We start from the raw sequence: 20,597 nt of genomic DNA, 5'->3' as shown, positions 1-20,597 counted from the left end.
TGAGCCACCCAGGTGCCCCTCCCTGCAGCATTTTATTTGAATAAGTGACACTTACCACTTTCCAGTCTGCCCTGGAATTATTGATATGCATAGCTTATCTTCCTGCTCAGGTTTTAAAGGGTAGAGACCATGGTGCTCTAAGTTTTATGGTTCCAAGCATCTGGCACACAGCAGGCACTTTTAAATTTGTGTTGCATAAATGGCTATGCCTTCGAATGAATGAATGGATGGACAAACAGACACACGTACAAATGAATTAATGGGTGAAGGAACAAGACAGACAGCTGTCCTGAGGCCCCATGGAGCGGGCTACTCCAGCCGGCTCCAAAGAGGATACAGCTTCAGACGGATAATCAATGCGGGTTATGCTAATTACATAAATCAGGGAGGGGCTGGACCCCTCCGGACACGTTCTAGGAGGGCCACCTTGTTGAGAGAGAGGCTGGGGGACAGCCATGGGTCTCAAGCCTGCTACAACCAACCCCAGAGCCCCACCGCCCAGTCCTGGGGAGACTCTCACATCAATGTAGTTGGCGTTGATGTAGTCAGAATGCGGATCTCCATCCAGCACCAGCAGCCTCACCCGGGAATGGTCATCTGCAGAGAGATAGCAAAAAACAAGGAGGCGGGCGGTGAGGGGCTGCGGCGAGGGCCAGCACTGCCCACCTGCAAGGCTCCCGTGCGTCAGTAGTATGGGCATCGGGCTGTTTCCCATACCTTCTCTCGTTTGACCCCTGGTCCCACCCTGCTATCATTCCCATTTACAGATAAGGCCGTTGAGGCTCAGGGAGGTCGCTGTGCCTTAGAAAGCACTGTGTATGCTCCTTCCCTTTTTTCCACCTGCCCTTCTAGTACTCATCACGAACCATCTGGGTGAGTCGCCTGCTTCTTTAAGTCTTCGTGATTTTGTCATTAAAAGGGCAGCAGAAATACCTTCTTCACACGACAGCGTGAGAGAGATCAGAACACTTAGGAGGCGAGAAGCGTCAGATCCGAACTAACATGTTTTCATTATTGCTGAAAAATGGCAAATTAGCCTATTTTCTTCATGTGCGCAAATGCTTTCCCTTTGTCTCTTGGAGAATTGTTGCAAATAGATTGTTGGCCACATATTGTTATCAATACAATCATTCAAGGGAAGCAGGCTCCGTCATTATAAAAGGGGTCATCAATAACTGAAAACATGTTATGGAGAATGCCATTTCAGACACAATCCAGGCATAAACAAGATTTGCAGGGTTTAGTCAATGGCACGTTTACTCCAAATAACATCAAATAAGCACCATTAAGAAAAAAAGCCCTCGTGCAGAAGAATCAGGCTAATTCTTTACAACTAATTAAGGCACGTGGTGACATGCCAAGGATGCACATGAACGGAAAAACCTGGCTGCGTCTGGAGAGAGGAGGGGCTCAGCTGGCTGTCTGGGTCCCTGTCACCCATCGCTACATGTCCCTGCTTCTGCTGTCCAATCTAGGACAGGCCTAGGGTTCCCAGAAAGTGGGCTGGAGCGCTCAGAGCATCTGCGAGTGTCCCTGGGATCAGGAGGCTGGGCCAGCGTACCCTGCTATGACATATGCAGCCCTCTGCAGTTTAAGGGGCACATCTATTACTACGAACAGGGAGCCCCCGAGAACAGGGCCATTAGCGCTTTGTTCCCTGTTTCATCCTCTGGGCCTCCACTTGCAGCAGGTGCTCTACAAATCCTTAGTGAGCATACGAATGGATCACTTCTTTGGACTCTCGCAGTGAGCCTGGGAGACAAGCAGCATAGCCCTGTTACAAATGAGGACACTGAGGCTCCCAAGGACTGACTGGCCACATGGCCCGTGCGTCGTGGAACTAATTCTGAGCTCAGAAACTCCTGCTTCCAAAGAGGGGTCTAAGCGGGATGTTGGAGATGGCTTCAAGTGTACGTGGCGGGGGTGATTAATGCCAGAGAATTGGTTAGCCAGTGATGGAAGAGCTGAGAAGCCAGAGAGAGGCTGTGTAACTCAGAGATCAGTGCTAGCAAGGAGATGTTACCCACCCCGCTCAGGAACAGTGGGGCAGATGTTGGGGCAAGGCTATCAGAGGTGGGGCTGGGCCCACTCTGTGGTGGGAGCTGGAGACGTACCTGGCTTCTTCCTTTCGCTGACTTACAATCTCCCACCAGGGCATGTCCTTGGCCAAAGTCAGCCAAATACCAGCTGGCAAGAGACTACAAAATGCAACCCACAGGGGTCAATTGAAGAAGGGAAGGCAAGGAATGGAACCGAGGATGGATAAACAGGCCCAAGACTGGGCAAGACACTAGTTCACAAAAATTAGTCCTTGACCGTGTGCCAGGCACTATGATAGACACAGAGATACGCTGGATTGCCACTCTTCTTACTCCTCATGGGTGAGAGTTGCAGGTGGGAGGTCTAACTCATCTCTTTGGGGGTGGTGGGGGAGTGGGGGGTGAAGCTGGGAGTCCGAAGTTCACCTTTATGGAGTTCATGGCCAGTATCAGTAGACACTCAATCATTTATTGAGTAGACACTCAATCATTTATTCCTCAACATAGCTCTCAATCATTTATTTAGTAGAACCAGTAGACACTCAATCATTTATTCCTCAACATAGCTCTCAATCATTTATTTAGTAGAACCAGTAGACACTCAATCATTTATTCCTCAACATAGCTCTGCGGATTACTACAGTATATAATGATACCATGATGATATAGTATGTTCCTTCTTCCCATTTCACAGATGAAGGAATAGGGGCTTGAGGAGGTTAAGCACGTTCCCAACGTTATGCAGCCTGCTCATGGCGGAGCTGGGATTCTATCTCAGGTCTATCCGAACCTGAACGCCGACTCTATCCACACATGGTGCTCTCCCAGGACTTCTAGCATCTGGCAGGCACTGCTCCTGGAGTCTGTGCAAATGGTTGGTCCCAGATCCTGCAGTACTCTAGCTCCCCCAGGGGTAGGACTTCCTGGGGGACCCCTCCCACCCCACTCCAGGAACAAGGAGTCAGGCAAGGCCCAGCACCTGACTCTGAGCTGACACTGTTGAGCCCCATCACCAGTGGTTACAAAAATGATAATCCTTCAGAAAGTGAAAATACACATTGTGTTTTCACTCATTGGTCTCACTAATGACTTATTGATTCAAAAATCTCCTTTATTTATTGAGTTATGACTGCCCCTGGAAACGGCACTGGAAACAGAGATTCTGGCTTAAAATGTAGAGAGGCAATTTAACATAAAATGAAAGTTAAAATCTGAAAGCAAAAAGGATTTAAAAAACCAACAAGAAACAAACTTATTTAAGTTAAATATTCTTAAAGACGAAAGGGGCCTCTACCCACCAGATGATGGTGTTTGTCAGTATCATGTCTTCTTCCATTCATAAAGAACCTACTATGTGCAGGCTGGTTGAATGGCCTAAGGAAGTACTGTCAAAATGATACTCATGCTTAAGGAATCTCGTGTGGGAGGCAGACTATACACAGAAGTAGAACTTCAAGGTCTAGGAAGTGGAGAAAGGAGGGCTTTGTGAAGAGTATGGGAATGAGGAATTAAAAGTGGGCTAAGACTTAACCAGTAGACAGTGAGGAAGGGTCCTTCCATCAGAGGGAACAAAGAAAGTGAAGACAGTGCTCTTGAAAAAGCAAGCACACTGGAGAAGCTGAAAACCATTTCCTGGGATGCCTGGGTGGCTCAGTTGGTTAAGCAGCTGCCTTCGGCTCAGGTCATGATCCCAGCGTCCTGGGATCGAGTCCCACATCGGGCTCCTTGCTCCGCAGGGAGCCTGCTTCTCCCTCTGACTCTGCCTTCCACTCTGTCTGCCTATGCTCGCTCTTGCTCGCTCTCTCTCTGACAAATAAATAAATAAAATATTAAAAAAAGAAAACAATTTCCTGCCCTGTGGACACAGCAGTGTGAGGGGATTATAGCAACAGAAGGAGAGAGAAAGAAGGTAGGCAGGGGTTGGGTTACAAGAGGCACTCAACCCTGTATTAAGGCACTTAGATGCAAATATCCATTCTGGGCTCTGCAAGGCATCCATACACAGGATACCTCTACTTTTCCAAGACTGTGAAAGGCTATTTTATTATGCAATGACCAAGGTTCACTCCCAGAGGGCTAACCAGTAGCCAGTGGGATACACCCATCATGTGGGGTATGAAGCTGAGGGTCAGGATCTGGGTTCAAATCTTAGCCTTATCACTTAGTAAGTCAACTGATCGACCTTAGTTTGGGTTGCTTATCAAAGAGGAGCCAATACTATATAGCTTACAGAGGGTTGGGGGGATTAAATGAGAAAATACAGGCACGAAAAGTGCCAGGGTATTAACAGAATGAAAAGACAAGCCACAGACTGGGAGAAAATCTTTGCAGAATATCAGCTAAAGGACTTGTATCCACAATATACAAAGAACACTTAAATTCAACAAGAAAACAACCCCATTTAAAAAAAAAACAAAAAACGGGTGAAAGATCTGAATAAACACCTTGGCAAAAAAGATACACAGATGGCAAATAAGTATGTAAAAAATATTCGACATCATATGTCATTAGGGAATTCAAATTAAAACAACAACGAGACATCTCTGTAACACCTACTAGAATGGCCCAAGTCCAGAACAGTGACCACACCAAATGCTGGCAAGGATATGGAGCAACAGGAACTCTCGGTTCATTGCTGGTAGGAATGTGAAATGATACAGCCACTTTGGGAGACAGTTTGGCAGTTTCTTTTTAAACTAAACATACTCTTATCATATGATTCCAGCAATTGCTGTCTTTGGTATTTACCCAAATGAGTTGGAAACTTACGTCCACACAAAAACTTGCACACAAATGTTTATAGCAGTTTCACTCACAACTGCCAAAACTTAGGGGGGGGAAAAAAACCAAGATGTCCTTCAGTACATGAATGGATAGACAAATGTATACCCAGACAGTGGAATAGCATTCAGTGATATTTAGAGATGAATGATCAAGCCATGAAAAGACAGGGAGGAAACATACAAGCGAGTCTGCAAAGGCTTCATACTGTGTGACTCCCGCTCTGTGACACTCTAGTATGGACACGGTAAATAAGCAGAGGCTGCCAGGGGCTTGGTGACAGGATAAGCAGGAGGGACACGGGGACGTTTTAGGGTCCTGAAATGATCCTGTGTGATACTATCATGGAGGATACATGTCACTGCACATTTTTTTAAAATCCCACCGAACTGCACAACACAAAGAGTAGACTCTAAACCATGGACTTTAATGAATAATAATGGATCGAGATTGGTTCATTAATTGTAACAAATGCATCACACGGATTCAGGTATTCATAACAGGGGGATTTGAATGTGGGAGGGAGGCAGGCAGCCCATGGGGACTCTCTCTGTACGTTCTGCTCATTTCTTCTGAAACCTAAGATTGCTCTTAAAAAAAAAAAAGGTACTAGGACAGTACCTGGTATGCAGCAGGTGCTTACTAAATGGTGGTTCTGGGCTGGGCATGAGGCTCAGGGCTGAGATGCTTAGGAATGGGTGTTCCCCACTTGTCCTTCCGTACCAGCTGTAAATCTACCTTCTGCAGGGGCAAGGAGGTGTGTATGGTGAGTATTCTTGAAAGCACAGAATTCAGCCCTGTGAGGAGTAGTGGTGTCCTCATGGTTTATTTATTCCTTCTGGGAGATGCTAATATTATTCTGTGTCCCCTTCTTCTTCTAACTTTATATAATTAGAAGGATAAAAAATTGTGTTTATCCACAGGCACATGGAGAAAGATGGGGCAGCGGGCAACGTGAAGTTTATACAAGGTAATTTACAAGCAGCCCAGAATGTTCATTATGCTCTATCTACATTTTGCGAGCCTGAAAAACAGCTAATTTGGTACACCGCGTTTGATATTCCAGACGAGATGCTGAGAAGAGTCACACAGAGGAGATGCAAACTCGTCCATGGTGAGTGGAGAGGAGGCTGGCCCCACCTGGCTCTCAGCTGAGGTGGGAGGTGGGCAAGAACCGGCTTGTGGGGAAGAGGAAGCTGGTGGCAGGGGAGGGGAGACATAGCTGCAAAGATATGAGGATCCAAAGAGCTCTGCCGAACATAACTCCAGGGGAACAGAAACACCGTCCCTCTGGAATCAATCTGTTCCTTGTCATTTTAGGACAAAGACCAGTGGTATGTTGCTAAATGTTTAGCAAACAGCTCTCTGGAGGGAAAAAAGGCCCTGATCGGTACAGTCTGCTGGTTTCTGTGGTATAAATACTCCCACCATGACTAATTTCAAGCTACCAACATGGCATCAACTAGCTTACAAAATTCCTGAAAATTTAACAATCTGTTCTTGCAAGCTGGTATGAATCAGTTCAGGACACTACTAACAGGGAACAAAGCCCACAACGCTTTGCATGATCTGATGGTCTGGGATCCAATTCCCAGTCTAGCCTCATGCTCCCCTCCCCAAATACTATGCTGATAACTATGCTCTTCTTTCAGTTGCTCAAATGCACAATGTCTGCTCTGACCACAGGGCCTTTGCACATGTATAGGAACACCCCAACCCACCTCCACAAAGTCTGGCAACATCTCATTCTTCAGGTCTTTGCTCAATGTTCCTTACTCAGGAAGTCTCCTATGATCTCTCCACCCCAGACTCCGAGAGCTCCCTGGACTTTTCCTCAGAACTCTTAGAACAGCTGTATTTCTGTGACTATGTGATTAACCTGTGGCTCCCCTTCACATCCTATTTAAGGAAGGGCATCCTATTTACTGGACTCCTCTAGGTGTTTGGCAGATGGCAGGTACTCAATAATTATTTAATAGATGAATTCATATTTGTGTCTGAGAGACTGAGAACCAGAAAGAGGTAAGGCCCCTTGCTTAATAGCCATACAGTAGGTAACATAGCCTGGGACCCAAGGCTCTTTCCTCTACACAGAACTGGCAAGGTGTGCCTGGATCCTGTGCTCAAATACCCCCTTTCCCCATAGCTGATCTGTTACCCCCCTGATCTGTTACCCCCTTCTGTCCTGTCCCCAGATTGACAGCCAGTTCTGCCTCTGCAGAGGAATCGGGCAGACTCAGGAGGCAGGTGGGAGGTCTGTATACACTAACCACATCACCTGGGGCGAGCTCCTTACCTTCCCTGAGTCTCCATTTATCCAACTATAGCATCAAAATCCTATCTACCTTTGCCGATGTACTGCAAGGATTTAAAAAGGTGAGATAGGAAGGCACCCGGTGTGTTGTAAGAAATCAAACTCAAGTATGTAAATCCAGTGTAATTATTATTCTAGATCAGTGGTTCTCAAAATGTAGTCCCTTGACCAATAGCATCAGCAATGCCTGGGGTCTTGTCAGAAATGCAAATTCTTGGGGCACCTGGGTGGCTCAGTGGGTTAAAGCCTCTGCCTTCAGCTCAGGTCATGATCCCGGGGTCCTGGAATCGAGCCCTGTATCGGGCTCTCTGCTCAGCAGGGAGCCTGCTTCCTCCTCTCTCTCTGCCTGCTTCTCTGCCTACTTGTGATCTCTCTCTGTCAAATAAATAAATAAAATCTTAAAAAAAAAAAAAAAGAAAAAAAAGAAATGCAAATTCTTGAGTCCCAGCCCAGACCTGGTGAATCAGAAACTCTGGTGTAGGGCCCAGAAATATGTATTTTAACAAGCCCTCTAGGAGATGCTGATGCACACTCTGGTTTAAGCGTGTAGGTCAATGTTCAATTATGCAGTGAGGTGCCCTTGTTCTTCTCTTTAGTTTGTCTTGGGAAAGACCAAAAGATCCTTCTGGAATTGGGCCCTGGGACTAGACACCTGCCTTGTGTTATGTGGTGAACCAGAGGAATGTATCTGTGTGGCATGAATACGATATTCCAGGTACTATTTTAAGAAGGTTAACGGATGTTTTGATATTTGATTGTCATGGTGGTGGTGGTGGTAGTGGGGTGTGTGTGTGTGTGTGTGTGTGTGTGTTCACTCCATTTTATGGATGAGAAACTCAAATCTCCAAGAAGTTTAACAACTCAGGAAAAGGTGTAAGATCGAGAACTTTCTCATGGACTGGTGGGATCCCTACTCCTCCTGAAACCCCAAGACCTGCCGCCCCCACCCCCCTTCTGTGCCAGTTCTGACTCCAACACTGCCCATCCCACTGTGTTCCCCACCCCACCATTCTAACTCTCCAAACAAACCACAGCCTCTCTTCCCCTCCTCCCCCAACAAAGGCAGCCCTACAAATGGGTCTTCTCGAGTGGAAACCACTTAAGAAAAGAATCACTTGAGAGAGGTGGGGCTGGGGAGAGACTCTCACTTGGATGTATGATGTGCTTTCTTCCTGTCTTCTGGGCACTCAGGAGGGTAAAGGAAAGGTGCAATTTTTCAGAGAAAAGAGATTTGGCTCATTACAATGAACTGTGGAGCTGAAATATCATTTCCTGGAAGGATTGGAAATGTTAATGCCATCATCTTGCACGAGTGGATAGGGAGGAGGCAGACAATTCCACTGAGACTGCCTGGTACCTCATTGAAGGTAAAGGTCAGCACCTTCAGTCTTGATTGAATTGCCAGTATCTAGAGAGAGGGTGGCTGGGGTAGAAGAGGAAAAGAGCCTGGCAGTCTCTGCACCTCCTAGCTCTGCCCATTCTGTGCCGGCTGAGGCTGGGTGGCTCTTTGGATGGGGGCAGAGAAGTTGCGCAGAGAGGAGAAGAGCACTGGGAGAAGTGAGAGACACAAGGACCACCCGATCCATTGACTGCTTCATCCTAAGCAGGCTGTCCTGCCCACACTCCATTAAAGGAACTTTCTGGAAGGAAGGACGGTTTCTCATCTAGGTTCTTTTGGAAGCAGAATCTGAGACCAGGATTTGAGTACAAGTAGTCAGCCTGGGAGGTGATCCCCAGAAGTGGGAAGGGGAATGGGAAGGAGATGGACAGAGGAAGGAATCTGGTAAGGGGTGTGTCGTCAAGCAAGCTCCCATGGCAGATCACTATGGCTTCATCCTGCTGAGAGCTCCAGTGGGTTTTTCTGGCTCAGGGGAGAGGAGGAAGAATGCTCACACACCCACTCTCTCAGTCAACGGCTGAAGGCTGCTCCTGGGGACGGTTCATCTCTTGGTACTTCTTGCTTGTCCTGTAGGCAGGCAGAGAGGGCTCCAGTGGCCAGAGCAAGTCTTCTGATGAACCAGGGCACTGACGACTTCTGTACCAGGGCCCATTTGCAGGGTCCCCACCCTGCCCTCAGAGACCCCAAAGGAGAAGGCGGACTGAGAGCCAGACACACTGAACAACGCACCCGCTCTGCCATTCCAGGTCTGTCTTCCCAGAATCAGCAGAGAAACCACTGTGAGAAAAGCCTCTAGGTTTGTTGTAAACCTGAGTTCCTCTCTCGAAGTGAGAAGGGCCTCTCTGAAAAGTTCATCCCAGTCGGCCATTTGTTCTGAGGTCGGAGCCCTAAGCACGTTCTCCCCCGAGAGCACGATGTGTCTTGATGCAGAAGGATTCCTTGTCAGGGTCACATGGTATCCTGGCAGCACAAGCCAGGAGTGCTGGGCGGGGCCATCCTACAGACCCACGGTGTGACCTGGGCTGGGGACTCCACATCTCTGGCCCATCACTCCTTGCCTGTGAGCTCAAAGAGGCTGGACTCAGTCTCAGCTGGGTTTAAAAGTCGCTACGCTGGATTTGGATTCAGCAGTCATTCATCTTAATGTGCCCTCTGTGCCCTGAGAGAGGAGAAACCGAGGGTCAGAGAGAGGAAGTGACCTTGCCAAAGGTCATGCGTCTGGTCCCGGGCGGAACTGACACTAGAACCCGGCTCTGCCTGAGCCCATGTTCCGTATTCTAGTATACCTTGGCCCAGTGAACGAGGTCTGCAGGTTCCCCCGTCCTCCGGCTTTGGGTTGGGTTTGGCCAATGGAAACCACCTGCACGAGCTGGAGCAAGAGAAAACGTGACGAACGTGCTTACTCCCTCAGCTCTGTTTGCTGGAGTCACCGTGGGTTCGCTGCAGTGCCTATGAAGGCCACGCTTCCAGTTAGGTCGTCTATCTTTCTGGGGGGTCCTGGTAGCTTCTCCTCTGAACACTTAGCCTCGAGGGCTGCACTATTCCTTGTCCTCTCCCCCCACCTACCTAGCTCACCCCTTTATACAAAAACCACTTGATTCAATTCTCTTCCCGCCTGCCCCCTGGAGGGTCCCATCTGTTTCCTGCCCCCCCCCACCCCCGCCCCGACAGAGCTGATGAAATCTGCACCCTCTGCAGTCACTTCCTCCCCTCCCTGCAACTTCTAACCGCCAGCCCAGGACACCCCCTCCAGAAGCACAGACACATGGGAACATTGGGGGCGGGGGTGTGGGGGGGTGGTCTTGAAATTTCCCCTTGTCCACAGACTCTGTCCCAGAGCCACTTGAAAGCAAAGAACTCTTTGTTCTGGATCTCCGTGCACTTCCTTCCCTTTCATTGCCTTGTCATCCCACCGCTGGAAACCCCATGGTCTCCGCTACCCAATTCTAAACAGCTTCCTTTGGAAGAAAGGGCTGATTTAACCAAGGTGTCTCTTTCATTGTTTCATTTGCAGGCAGCGCTCTCCCTCCTCCTCTTCCCCTTTAATCTTCTCTGTCCTCCTGGCCTGGGTCTTTGTCCTCCACTCCAGCCTCCCAGAGCTCTGGGTTCCTTAAGATGCTAATCACACCCGGTTTTCTTCTTGTGCCAAGAATATTTCTATTTATCAAGCCGCGGCAGACTTTGCCTTTGGGAGGGACACATACAAGGACAGGAACACTTTCCATTCCTGGGGGCTGTCTCTCTTTCCCCTTTCCTGTTTCAATTCCACGACTCTTTCTTTGCTCGGTTCCTCTGTACATCTTCCAGGGTTTTTGAATGCACAGGTTGCCTGATCCTGTCTCCTTTTGTAGGGAGTGCAGACCGACTCGGGCTGCGGTGTCCTGGAGAATTACTGATCCGTCTGTGAGAAAGATTGTTCGGGCCCGTTGAGGTGGTATCGTTAGGTGTTTGAATTCCCTCTGCCATCTCTGGGTTTCCCCAGAAGGAGATGCGGGAGGAGGACCCCAGTGCATGTGGTTGACGCGGGAGCAAGGGGCACCGGCAGGAAGCGGAGGCGGGGAGGCAGCCCAGAGAAGGCAGCCCCCAAGAGGGGGTGTTTCAAGCCTGTTCCTATGGTGGACAACGGCAGCCCAGGCCCTGTGGAAATTCTGGAAAAGGTAGAGAACACACCTTCAGTGGGATGTGGGAAGGAGCTGGGCTATTTTATTTCACCAGCCAGAGAGAGACGGTCTTTTCCACAGAGTGTCTTGCCCCAGTTTCGAAGCAGGTCTTCGGGTGAAGAGAAGCAGTCAGGGCAGCCTGAGGGGGAAGAAGCAAGTGAGGCGCCCAGGGCACAGCCCTCAGTGAGGCGTTTGCTCTCGGGGTCGCTCCCCCGAGCATGGCGTCTCCTTGAACGTTGCATGCCGGTGCCTCGCTCACTCACCCTAGTCCCGGTTGAGGATGCCAGACAGTCTGCTGGTGTTCCTCTACACCAGGGGGGGCGGCCATGGGGTGTGGGTGGGATGAGAGCCGACAGTGTCTTCGGTACCCCCAGGGATGGAGTTCAATCCCCTTCATTGTTTCTCCTTGCTGCTTGGAATCACGCCTTTTGAGCTGCAGCTTTTGCAGGGGCCAGGATGGTTCTCTTCCTGCCCCTTCCTGTGTCCCAGCTCTCTGCCCCCCCTCAGACTCAGTCCCTTCTTCCTCCTGCATATCATTGTACCCTCTGTCATCCCTCTGTTCTTCCCGAATATTCTCTATTTTACTTGAGAAGCCAGAAGGGAGTGGTCCATGGCTGAAGCTCTCTGGGGGTCTTGCACAGAGTCTGCTTTCCAACATTAAGTTTCTATTTGCTGAGCCCCAGCCATACACCAGGTTTGGGGACACAGAAGTACAGTCATCTGCCTGCTGTCACAGAGCATCTATTCCAGTGAGGAAAACAGGCAGTCAGCAGATAATCATCCAAATGCCTCTCAAATCTCAATGAGGAGGAGGGTTAAGAGAAGACATGCATTGTCCCCAAGGAGTGAATAATGGGGTTTTGACCAAATCTGAAGGGCCAGAAGAATTCCCTGAGGAGGCAATGACTGAGAAGGATCTGAAGAATAAGTAGAACTTAGTAGGAGAGCAAAGTGAAGTGGGAAGGGCACTTTGATAGAGTACATAGAGTGTGCAAAGGCCCTGTGGCATGAAGGGGTGCAGAAAGCTCAAGAGACTGAATGAAGATCAGTGTGGGTTCACTGAGGAAACCGGGATGGAGAGGACACATCATGAAACAGGAGTTGGAGAGGTGGCTAAGGGCCTTTGGATAAGGAATGTTTAGAAATGCAGGAAAGCTGTTTGAAGGGTTTTCCATAGGAAACGACATGATCCAATTCCCATTTTGATGGGACATTTTGATGTCCCCCTGGCTTGTGTCAGAGATAGATAAGTGGAATTTGGGGGTCTGATTAGATGTGCAGCTGTAGGAAAATGGCTGGACGGAGTCCAGGTGAGAGCTGACTAGGGCTTGGGCGAAGGTGCTGGGGACCAAGGATGGGCAGGGAAATCTGGAAGACAGAAAGCTTGGTGTATCTTTTTATCCTTAGCCCCCATGGGCTTTTGCATGGATGCCTGGCCCAGGCTGGATATTCTTGTCTCTCAGAGAGGCCAGGGCTCCTCACAGTGCTCTAGTCTTTATCTTTTCTTATCTGCACAACCCCCCAGGAGGAAGACCTCATTGTGCTCAATTTACAGAGAGATGACTAAGATTTGGCGTGATCACCTAAGGTCTCACAGTCCATAATTTTAGGACATGGTATGCATGGTGCCCAAGCAGAGGATGGCCAGAGTGAGCTGCTACCTGTGCCCAGCACGGTAGCTCCATGGGAGCAGAGACAGAGGGCCCAGCACAAGGCCTGGGTCAGCAGAGGCCCACACATTGTGGGTCTTAAAAACACACATCCTGATTGTTCAAGCATCTCTTTTCAGTGCTTTACTTGCAAGAAATCTTGCTGCCTACATTACTATCTTCCAAGAGACAAATTATAAATGTTTTCTGATTAGTTCTACCATTCATAGCCCATTCCTAAATCAGCACAGGAAACAGCTAAGCTAAAACTTCTGCCTCTTTCTTCCTTTGCAAGCTGCCTGTATCTTATGCTTTCTTCCTCCAAGTTTTTTTCTTAGGCAATGTCTAGACAGTTAAACAAAACAAAACACTGAACTGGGCTAGAAATAATTTGTTATTCAAGGTCTTTTTTTTTCCCCCCTCTGTTGTTGGCTAGACGGGGTAATCCTGAGAGCTGAGACCAGAGATGCAATGCACACAATCAGTGAGATGTCAAAAGGTCCAGGTTGAATATACCATAGCAGACAAAAGCTGTTGCCAGCTCTTGTTTCAATCAGGCTATAGGCTCAACATTTTGCATGAAGTAACTTTGTCCTCTCTGCATTTATGCTGCTTTGAAGGCTGTGCATATCAGTATTTGTAGTGATAATACCGTGTGACCTACGTCTCTCTCCCTGTCTCACTGTCTAGCACTGAATATTACGCACAGTCACACACAATGTTGTGTGTTGGCACTGTCCTTATTCAGACTTCACTGTCCCTTGCTGGGACCACTGCAGTAGCCTCCAGTCCCTCCGTCTCCAGGCTCTCCCAATTGAATCCATCCTCCCAATCAGCTACCCTAGTGATCTTTCCAGAATGGACCCCTGATCACGCCCATCCCCCTACCAACCTGGTTGATTTCATGTCACCTGATGGGTAGTCAGTGATTTCTGGTTCAAAGAAGGTGGAATTATTTATCTGTTCTGACCTTCAGGGACCACGAGAAACTAACTCTGTGGCTAAAAGTAATGGTGCCAAGCACTGTGCAAAGGTTCACCTACCTTTTTAAAATGACCCTGTCTTTATTGTTTGTAACATTTCAAAGGGAAGAAACTGATGCTTCAAGAGGTCAGGTAACTTGCCGAGGACCCGAGCTGGGATAGAAGCCCAGGCAGTCTGACTCCACAGGGCTCTAACCACTCTGCATCACAGCCTTCATCAAACCATGTATCACGGGTGATTACAGGAATATTAAAGCTCAACGTCACACAAAGAGTCATGACCTTGCGTGCCTCCCTGACCTCTGCACAAAACATGCTTTCTTCCTGCAGGCTCGGGGCCACCAAGTGTCTTGGCCAATGCAGGCCTCTGCCACGCCGGGCATGTGCTGTTCAAGGCACTTACCTTACAGCACCTGCTCCTCTCACAGTGGGGACTGACTGGCAGAAGTCATGAACCTGCCCCTAGTGGGGGCCAGCAGAACCCATAACCCCTGCCCCTAGTGTGACCAGAGTAGCCTTGGGCTCCTCTGGGACCTGAGTCGGCTGCTCCCCAGGCCCCCAGGGCTCTTACAGGATATGATGTTTCCGTATCGATTCTTATTGCGGTTTCCATCCTCTTTGGCTGTGTCCCACGAAGCCGTCTGCCCCTCTGGTAAAGCCTAGAAAGGAAGGACAGAGTGGTTAGAATGGCCCGAGATAGGGGCCTTCTCCATTGTGTCGATGAGCCGGAAGGGAAATCGGATCCACTGGGATGGTCAAAGGGCTCCGTCTTCTTCGACGTGACCTGGGGAGAATGTGAACTTGGCCCCATCATCAACTTATCTACTCGTTCATTGACTCAAATGTCACTGATGCCTTCTGTGTGTCAAGAGCCCGGACGTGGCTCAGGAGGGGAGTCATTTGCTCATTAACACACTCATTCAACAGGTATTTACTGAGTCCCTAATATGTACTGGGCACTGCTGTAGCTACTCGGGATACAGAGAAATAGACAAAGTTCCCTTTGAGCTTCTAGTCAACCGGGCGATGCCACGGATGAGGGAGAAGACATATGTAAACTCAGACCGTGGAAAGTGCTATGAAGAAAAGTAAGCAGGGAGAAGGGAGGGTGAGTTTCTTCAGATCATACAGTCCAGGAGGGCTTCTCTAAGAAGGGAACAGTTAACTTGACTCTTTTTTTTTTTTTAATTTTATTTTTTTTCACTTTCCCAAAATTCATTGTTTATGCTCCACGCCCAGTGCTGCGTGTAGTACCAAACTCCTTAATCACGTGAAAAATTCAGTTGTGCCCAAAGTAGGATGTGCTTTCCAGGCAGAGGGAACAGCAGGTGCTACAACGGTAACCAAATGACCGTATCCAAGGGCAAGGCAGGGAGAGCCGTGATGGGGACATCCACAGGGGCTGGGGCAGCTCAAACTATAAAAGGTATTGTGGTCACCGGTCATGAGTTGGGTGTTATTCTAAGTGAGATGGAGAGCCATGGGAGGGTTCTGAGCAGTGCAGTTAGCGGATCTGATTTATATTTTACAAAGTATCTTCTGGCTCAAATAGGGGACCCAGGTTCTAGGATGCCTGGGGAGGAGGCAGGGAGATCGTTTAGGAAGTTGTTGCCATGGTCCTGGTAAGAGATGAGGCGACCGTGGACCCTTTACTGGGACGGTGGCTGTAGATGTAGTGAGAAGTGGTTATTTTCAGGATGGTCAGTTGAATATTGTAGATTTTAGTTCCCTCAGAAGCAGACTTGGAAACAAAGATTTGAAGAGGAGATCTTCCTTGGGAGGCAATCCTAAGGAGCACAGGTGAGAGAGTGGGGGCAACGATACGATCACGGGAAGGAAGTCAGTACATGGTACCCCAGAAGCAAGTCACCACAGTGCACATCCAGGCTTTCATCTCACAGGCCCATTGCAGGTTGGGGGTATCTACCCACCAATTCTCATGTACCACGGGTTGAGGACAACTCTTAGGAAATCCCTCGGCACTTCCGCCATGCTCTGCGAGTAAGCGGTGCATATTCTCTAGAAAAATCCCTGGGCAACAAGCCAGAGGTGCTTCCAGGTGGTGGGCACTGGGTGAGCATGATGGGAAGACGAGTGTAGAGAGGGGCCAGCACATCTGCTGTAGGTGTGGACCATGAAGGAAAGAGGGATGAAGTCTGATTCTGGCTGGAAGAAGTGAGTGGAGAGCCACAGCAGTTGCAGAGATGGAGGAAGTACATGGGGAGAGAGAGACCGAGGAGGCAGGAACTACACATCGTGTTCTGGGCACTTCAAGTGCTTAGAATGGCGCCTGACGCCTGCTGAGGCCGTGTGCTTCTCGCCGTGTTCCACACAGTAAGAGCTGCAACAGCAGAAGCACATTTGAGATGACCAGTCGGCACCCGAGCTGAGATGCAGAGTGGGAGTCTGGACACAGACGTTCCCAATCAGAGCTGGGGGAAGGGTTGGGAGTCATCAATCCAAGAGGAGACAGACAAGTCAACAACCACGTGGAATGATTGAGAGAGCTAGGAGCCGAGTGTGGTGGCAACACAGGGAGGGTACAGTCACTAATCTCACAGAAAAGGACGCTGGGCGGTTAAGAGAGCAGGAACAGTGGTCGGGAAACTGCAGCAGCATGAGGGCCGGGCCACAATCTGATTCCTGTTTCCACCCCGCAGCCTGCGGCATGGGCCGAGTGCCCTGCTTGAGGGCTGGGCACTGCTTCTGAGGCTGGATCTGTGATTCCTTCAGTCTAACACCCCTGTCTGCAGTGCGGGGGAGACCAGCATCCTCTCATCTCATTACTCTCGCCTTGCCTTTGTCCATCCATCCCTTACGAGGTTCAGCCTCAACAAGCCCACCAGCCGAATGGTCAGAAATGCCACCCATCAGTGGGCATGCAGGACCACTGCCTAGGAAAAGCCCAGCTCATTCACAGTACCCCCTTTCTTGCTTCCAATCTCCCGTGTGTTAAGCCAACCTGGGTGGGTCTTCTAGAGAAGACGTTGGCAAACTTCCTGTAACGGGTCAGCAGCCTGGGCTTTGCAGGCCAAGTACTCTGTGCCGCCTGCACTCACAGTCTGTGGTTGCAGAGGGAACGCAGTCCCAGACAAAGCTGGGTAGGATCTGATGAAACTTAATTTACGAAAACAGGTGTTGGGTGGGATTTAGCCTGTGGCTGCCCTTTGTTGACCTTTCTTCTAGAAGCATGACTGGTATCCTCAGCTCCGCAGTGGCTGGGAAGGTAGAACTGGTGCTCCTTCTGCTACCTCGCCATTCTAGATGGAAAGGAGATGGGGTGGGAGACCCTTGCCTAGGCTGCCTGGCTAAGCTGTGTTCTCCCAAGTTCGCCTTCCCCAGGGTTTCAGACCCACGTACTAGAGTGTCTTCCCAGCTATTAATTGATCAGAATTTTATTCTGTGTTTGTCACAAACCCTTAAGCATCCCAGAGGAGAAGCGAAGAAGGTACTGGGCTCTGGGCACCAATCTCTGCCCGAAATATCAGTGTGACAAAGGTCACAGAGAGAGAGAAGTGCTCACTTTCCAGAGGGCCAGTCTCTCCTTTTTCCCCTCGTCCTCTTCCTCCTCCCTTCCTCTTTATTACAAATGACATCACCCTGCGTCCCCCTCGCCATCGGCGTAGGGCATCTCTAGACCGCAAGTGGTTCTTGCTTTTGCATGTAACTCTTAGAACCCAAAGAGTCTAGCTCTGGGGCCTCACCCTCCTGCCCCAGCCCAGTAGCTCCTGCTGTTTCAGACAACCTGCCAGGCCCATCTATTCCTGGCTCTCTGCAGTGGCGGGCCATGACTGTCTCACCGGCAACACTGGACTTCTCAAGGTTGAAGCGGGTACTCTGGGGTCGGTTTTTCTACTGGAAACTCTGTGTGATCGAGGCCAACTGTTCATTCCATGATATCCAACCAACGAAAGTGGTATGAAGCCATGAATACGACACTTCAAATATTTTCATCATTATTTGGTGGGGGGGAATCTGTTGAGTACCTACTATGTGCTAGGGCTTAGATTATGGTTCGCTGAAGGTTTTGTTATGGCTGTACATTAGAACCGTCTGGGGAAGCTTCAAAACTCCCAAAGTCACAGCCCTATTAAATTTCATCGGACTCCCTGGGGATGGGACACAGGCTGTCCGCAGTGTTTAAACTCCCTGGGTGGTTCTAATGCACAGCCACTCTTCCTGCAAATAATGAATTTACCTGGAGAAAAACTTTTCCACGAGTCTCCTCGCTAGTTTCTTTTGCTTTGGTCTTGTCCCCTCCAATCCATTCTCCACTGTAATCAGAGAGATCTTTCTAAAATGCGAACAGGACCCAGTTCCTCCCCTTGCCATTATCTTCAGGATGAATTCCAAAGTCTTCGATACAAGGTCCCTACATGCCCCTCCAGCCTCATTGCTTGCCCTTAGGCTAATATTCTAAAGATAGGGAACCAAATGCAAGGCCACAGACCATTTCAGGTGTTCCAGACTTCCGAGGCGGACTTTATCTATGCTGTTCCCTCTGCCTGAAATTCTCTTCCACCTGAGTCTGCCTGGAAAGCTCCTCCATACCCTTTAAAACCCATTTCAAGCATCTTCTGTTTCGTGAAACCTCCATCCCTGCTACTCCTCCCAGCACTCCACTTCCTCCCCAGCTAGTGGGTCACTTCTATTATCGGATGGACTCCTTTACATCCAATAATTTGGAAGTCCTGTCTCCCAACCTAATGATGGGCTACTCCAGGAAAAGGGCAGCTTCTTGTTCTTGTCTCTACCTCTAGAGACTGACACTGGCCTGTATTTCATATCTACCTGAATCCCCTTTGGAATAAATGAATGGGGTGGACAGATGGTTGAAAACATTAGTGGGTGAGGTGGTTTCTGTGTGTTCTCTTTAATCTCAGAGGTGTCCGTGATCTTAAAAACTATCTGGTTGTATTCCCTTCCACAGTGACCTTCTGGGCAGTGGGAAGGCTGATCTGTAGCATCAGCTACTTGGATACACTCAGTGACAGAGAGCTCACTACCTCATAATTCTTCCTGTCCACTTATGGACAGTTTGGATAGTATTTTGTTTCCTCTGCCTCCACGTACTTTGCCTTTGCCCTATGCCATGGGGGACCCACAGAATTATCATACTCCTCTGTGCTGTGATACTGCAGAGATCTGATGAAGATCCCTGTCCATGCTCGGAGTCCTTAAATGGCACAATTTGGGAGTCATCTCAACATCCAGGCCATAACCTTCAGGGTGCACCCAGCATGCCGATATCCTTTGAAAAATCTTAAGCTGAGCAAAGCAGTTGTGATAAGTGGCCTTTCTCTGGGAAACCACACGGGCCCCTGACCTAGCCCTGGGAGGCTCTCTGTGTCCCTCGGTGGTGCTGGGGGAGGAGGGGTGAGCCTGGGGGCCACGATGCTGTTGACCGAGGTAGAGGAGGCGAGGCCTAACAGAGCCACCTCGGAGTGAGCAGTAATGACCCCCTAATTGGCAGACTTTGATCATATGTCCATTTCCCTTTTTAGGGAGCTGCAATGTAACAGGGGATAATCTCTTGAAGGAAAAAAAAAATATATGAAGGGGTAAAAGTATGAAAGGGAGACTCATCTCCATCTTCAAAGTGAGCCAGCCGAGGGCCATTATTTTTACATTAGTGGCTAGTTACAGTAGATTGACTAGGGAATGGCGGCGGTCATTAGGAGCTAATCACATTCTTTTCAAGCCAAAATTGCCATCTCATTATAATCATCCATTATCAATCTCTGCTTTCCTCTTCTCATTCTCTTCTCCCGAGAGTGCGAGCTCTATTTTTACACTCTTCTCTGAGTGTGGAAATGTTTCCTACTCTTCAACAGTGTTGCTTTTTCTAAGGCAATCATTTGGGGGATATCCTAGAAGACGCGTGTGGGGATGTCCTCATCCCTGGACGTCTGAGCTGTGGCGTTCACAGAATCCTCAAAAGTCAGACGTGGAAGGATCTTCTGAGAAAATTGTTGCCTCACTTTAGAGATCGGCAAAGTGAGGTCTAGAAACAGGAAATGACTTGCCTGAGCGCACGAGTTGAGTGGATCCATCTTCCCTCCACTCCTCCGCCCTCCTCCCGCCCTCCCTCTCTCCCTCTGTTCCATAGCAACCATCTGGGTGCTACACGCCATTCTTGGGTTCTAGAAATAACAGCAACGAACATGGCACCCAGGATCTAAGGAACTTAGTTCTAGTTGTGGGAAGGTGCAGACAATAAACGAACAGACAAGATAATTACTGTTTATAAACCAGTATATCCCAGCGTGTTCATGGCAATATACAAGGTGCCAGTGTAGACAGTGCCTAGGAGCAAGGGACAGCTTCAGATAGAATGGACTGCTTAGGGCATTTTTGAAAAGGTGACATTTGAGAAAGAAAGCAGCAAGCCCAAGCAGCTGGCCAAGCACTCACAGCCAGATGCTGGTGTCTTACTCTTGAGCATAAACAATTTCTCAGAATGCCAACTTCAGAGGCTACTCTGAGGCCAAGATGGGGCAAGGCATACAAATGACCACGGTGTGGTCCTAACTAAACAGACACAGTATGAATATTGTCCAAGCCAAGAAAAAAAAAATATGACCAAAGTTCCACCTATCTTGGGTCATAGGAGAGACGGCTGCTCCTCTGTCACTCACAGCTTTAGCCTCTGTCCAGCGTCCTCTTCTTAGAGCTAGGATTTATTAAGGTCCTGAATCTTACCACTGCCTCACAATGCCCAATCCCGAACAAAGCCCCGTGTCCCCCAACACAGCCCACAGCCTCAGAGCCA

The 20,597-nt window shown here is 49.0% G+C and overlaps 1 protein-coding gene and 1 long non-coding RNA gene across 17 annotated transcripts in view; one reads left to right on the top strand and one right to left on the bottom strand.

Annotated features, from left to right (window-relative positions):
• LOC106005272 overlaps positions 1-7,406 on the top strand; it is a 198,836-nt gene extending 191,430 nt beyond the window's left edge. For all 5 annotated transcript variants that reach the window (XR_006607379.1, XR_006607376.1, XR_006607378.1 and 2 more), the window contains 2 exons: positions 5,744-5,790; positions 5,887-7,406. This is a non-coding gene — a long non-coding RNA (uncharacterized LOC106005272). The remainder of the gene's footprint in view (positions 1-5,743; positions 5,791-5,886) is intronic.
• The window catches only part of PTPRT (protein tyrosine phosphatase receptor type T), a 1,056,651-nt gene that overhangs the window by 54,532 nt on the left and 981,522 nt on the right, over positions 1-20,597 (bottom strand). For all 12 annotated transcript variants that reach the window (XM_045082202.1, XM_045082207.1, XM_045082203.1 and 9 more), the window contains 2 exons: positions 14,397-14,484; positions 521-597 (listed from right to left, as the gene is read on the bottom strand). In XM_045082202.1, coding sequence (XP_044938137.1) covers positions 521-597; positions 14,397-14,484 — 165 coding nt within the window. The remainder of the gene's footprint in view (positions 1-520; positions 598-14,396; positions 14,485-20,597) is intronic.

The sequence above is a fragment of the Mustela putorius genome, unplaced genomic scaffold, assembly GCF_011764305.1.
Source record: "Mustela putorius furo isolate JIRA1106 unplaced genomic scaffold, ASM1176430v1.1 tig00000592_pilon_pilon_pilon, whole genome shotgun sequence".
Classification (NCBI taxonomy): Eukaryota; Metazoa; Chordata; class Mammalia; order Carnivora; family Mustelidae; genus Mustela; species Mustela putorius.
The sequence above is the reverse complement of the archived record's forward strand: the minus strand, read 5'-3'. Positions and strand labels throughout refer to the sequence as shown.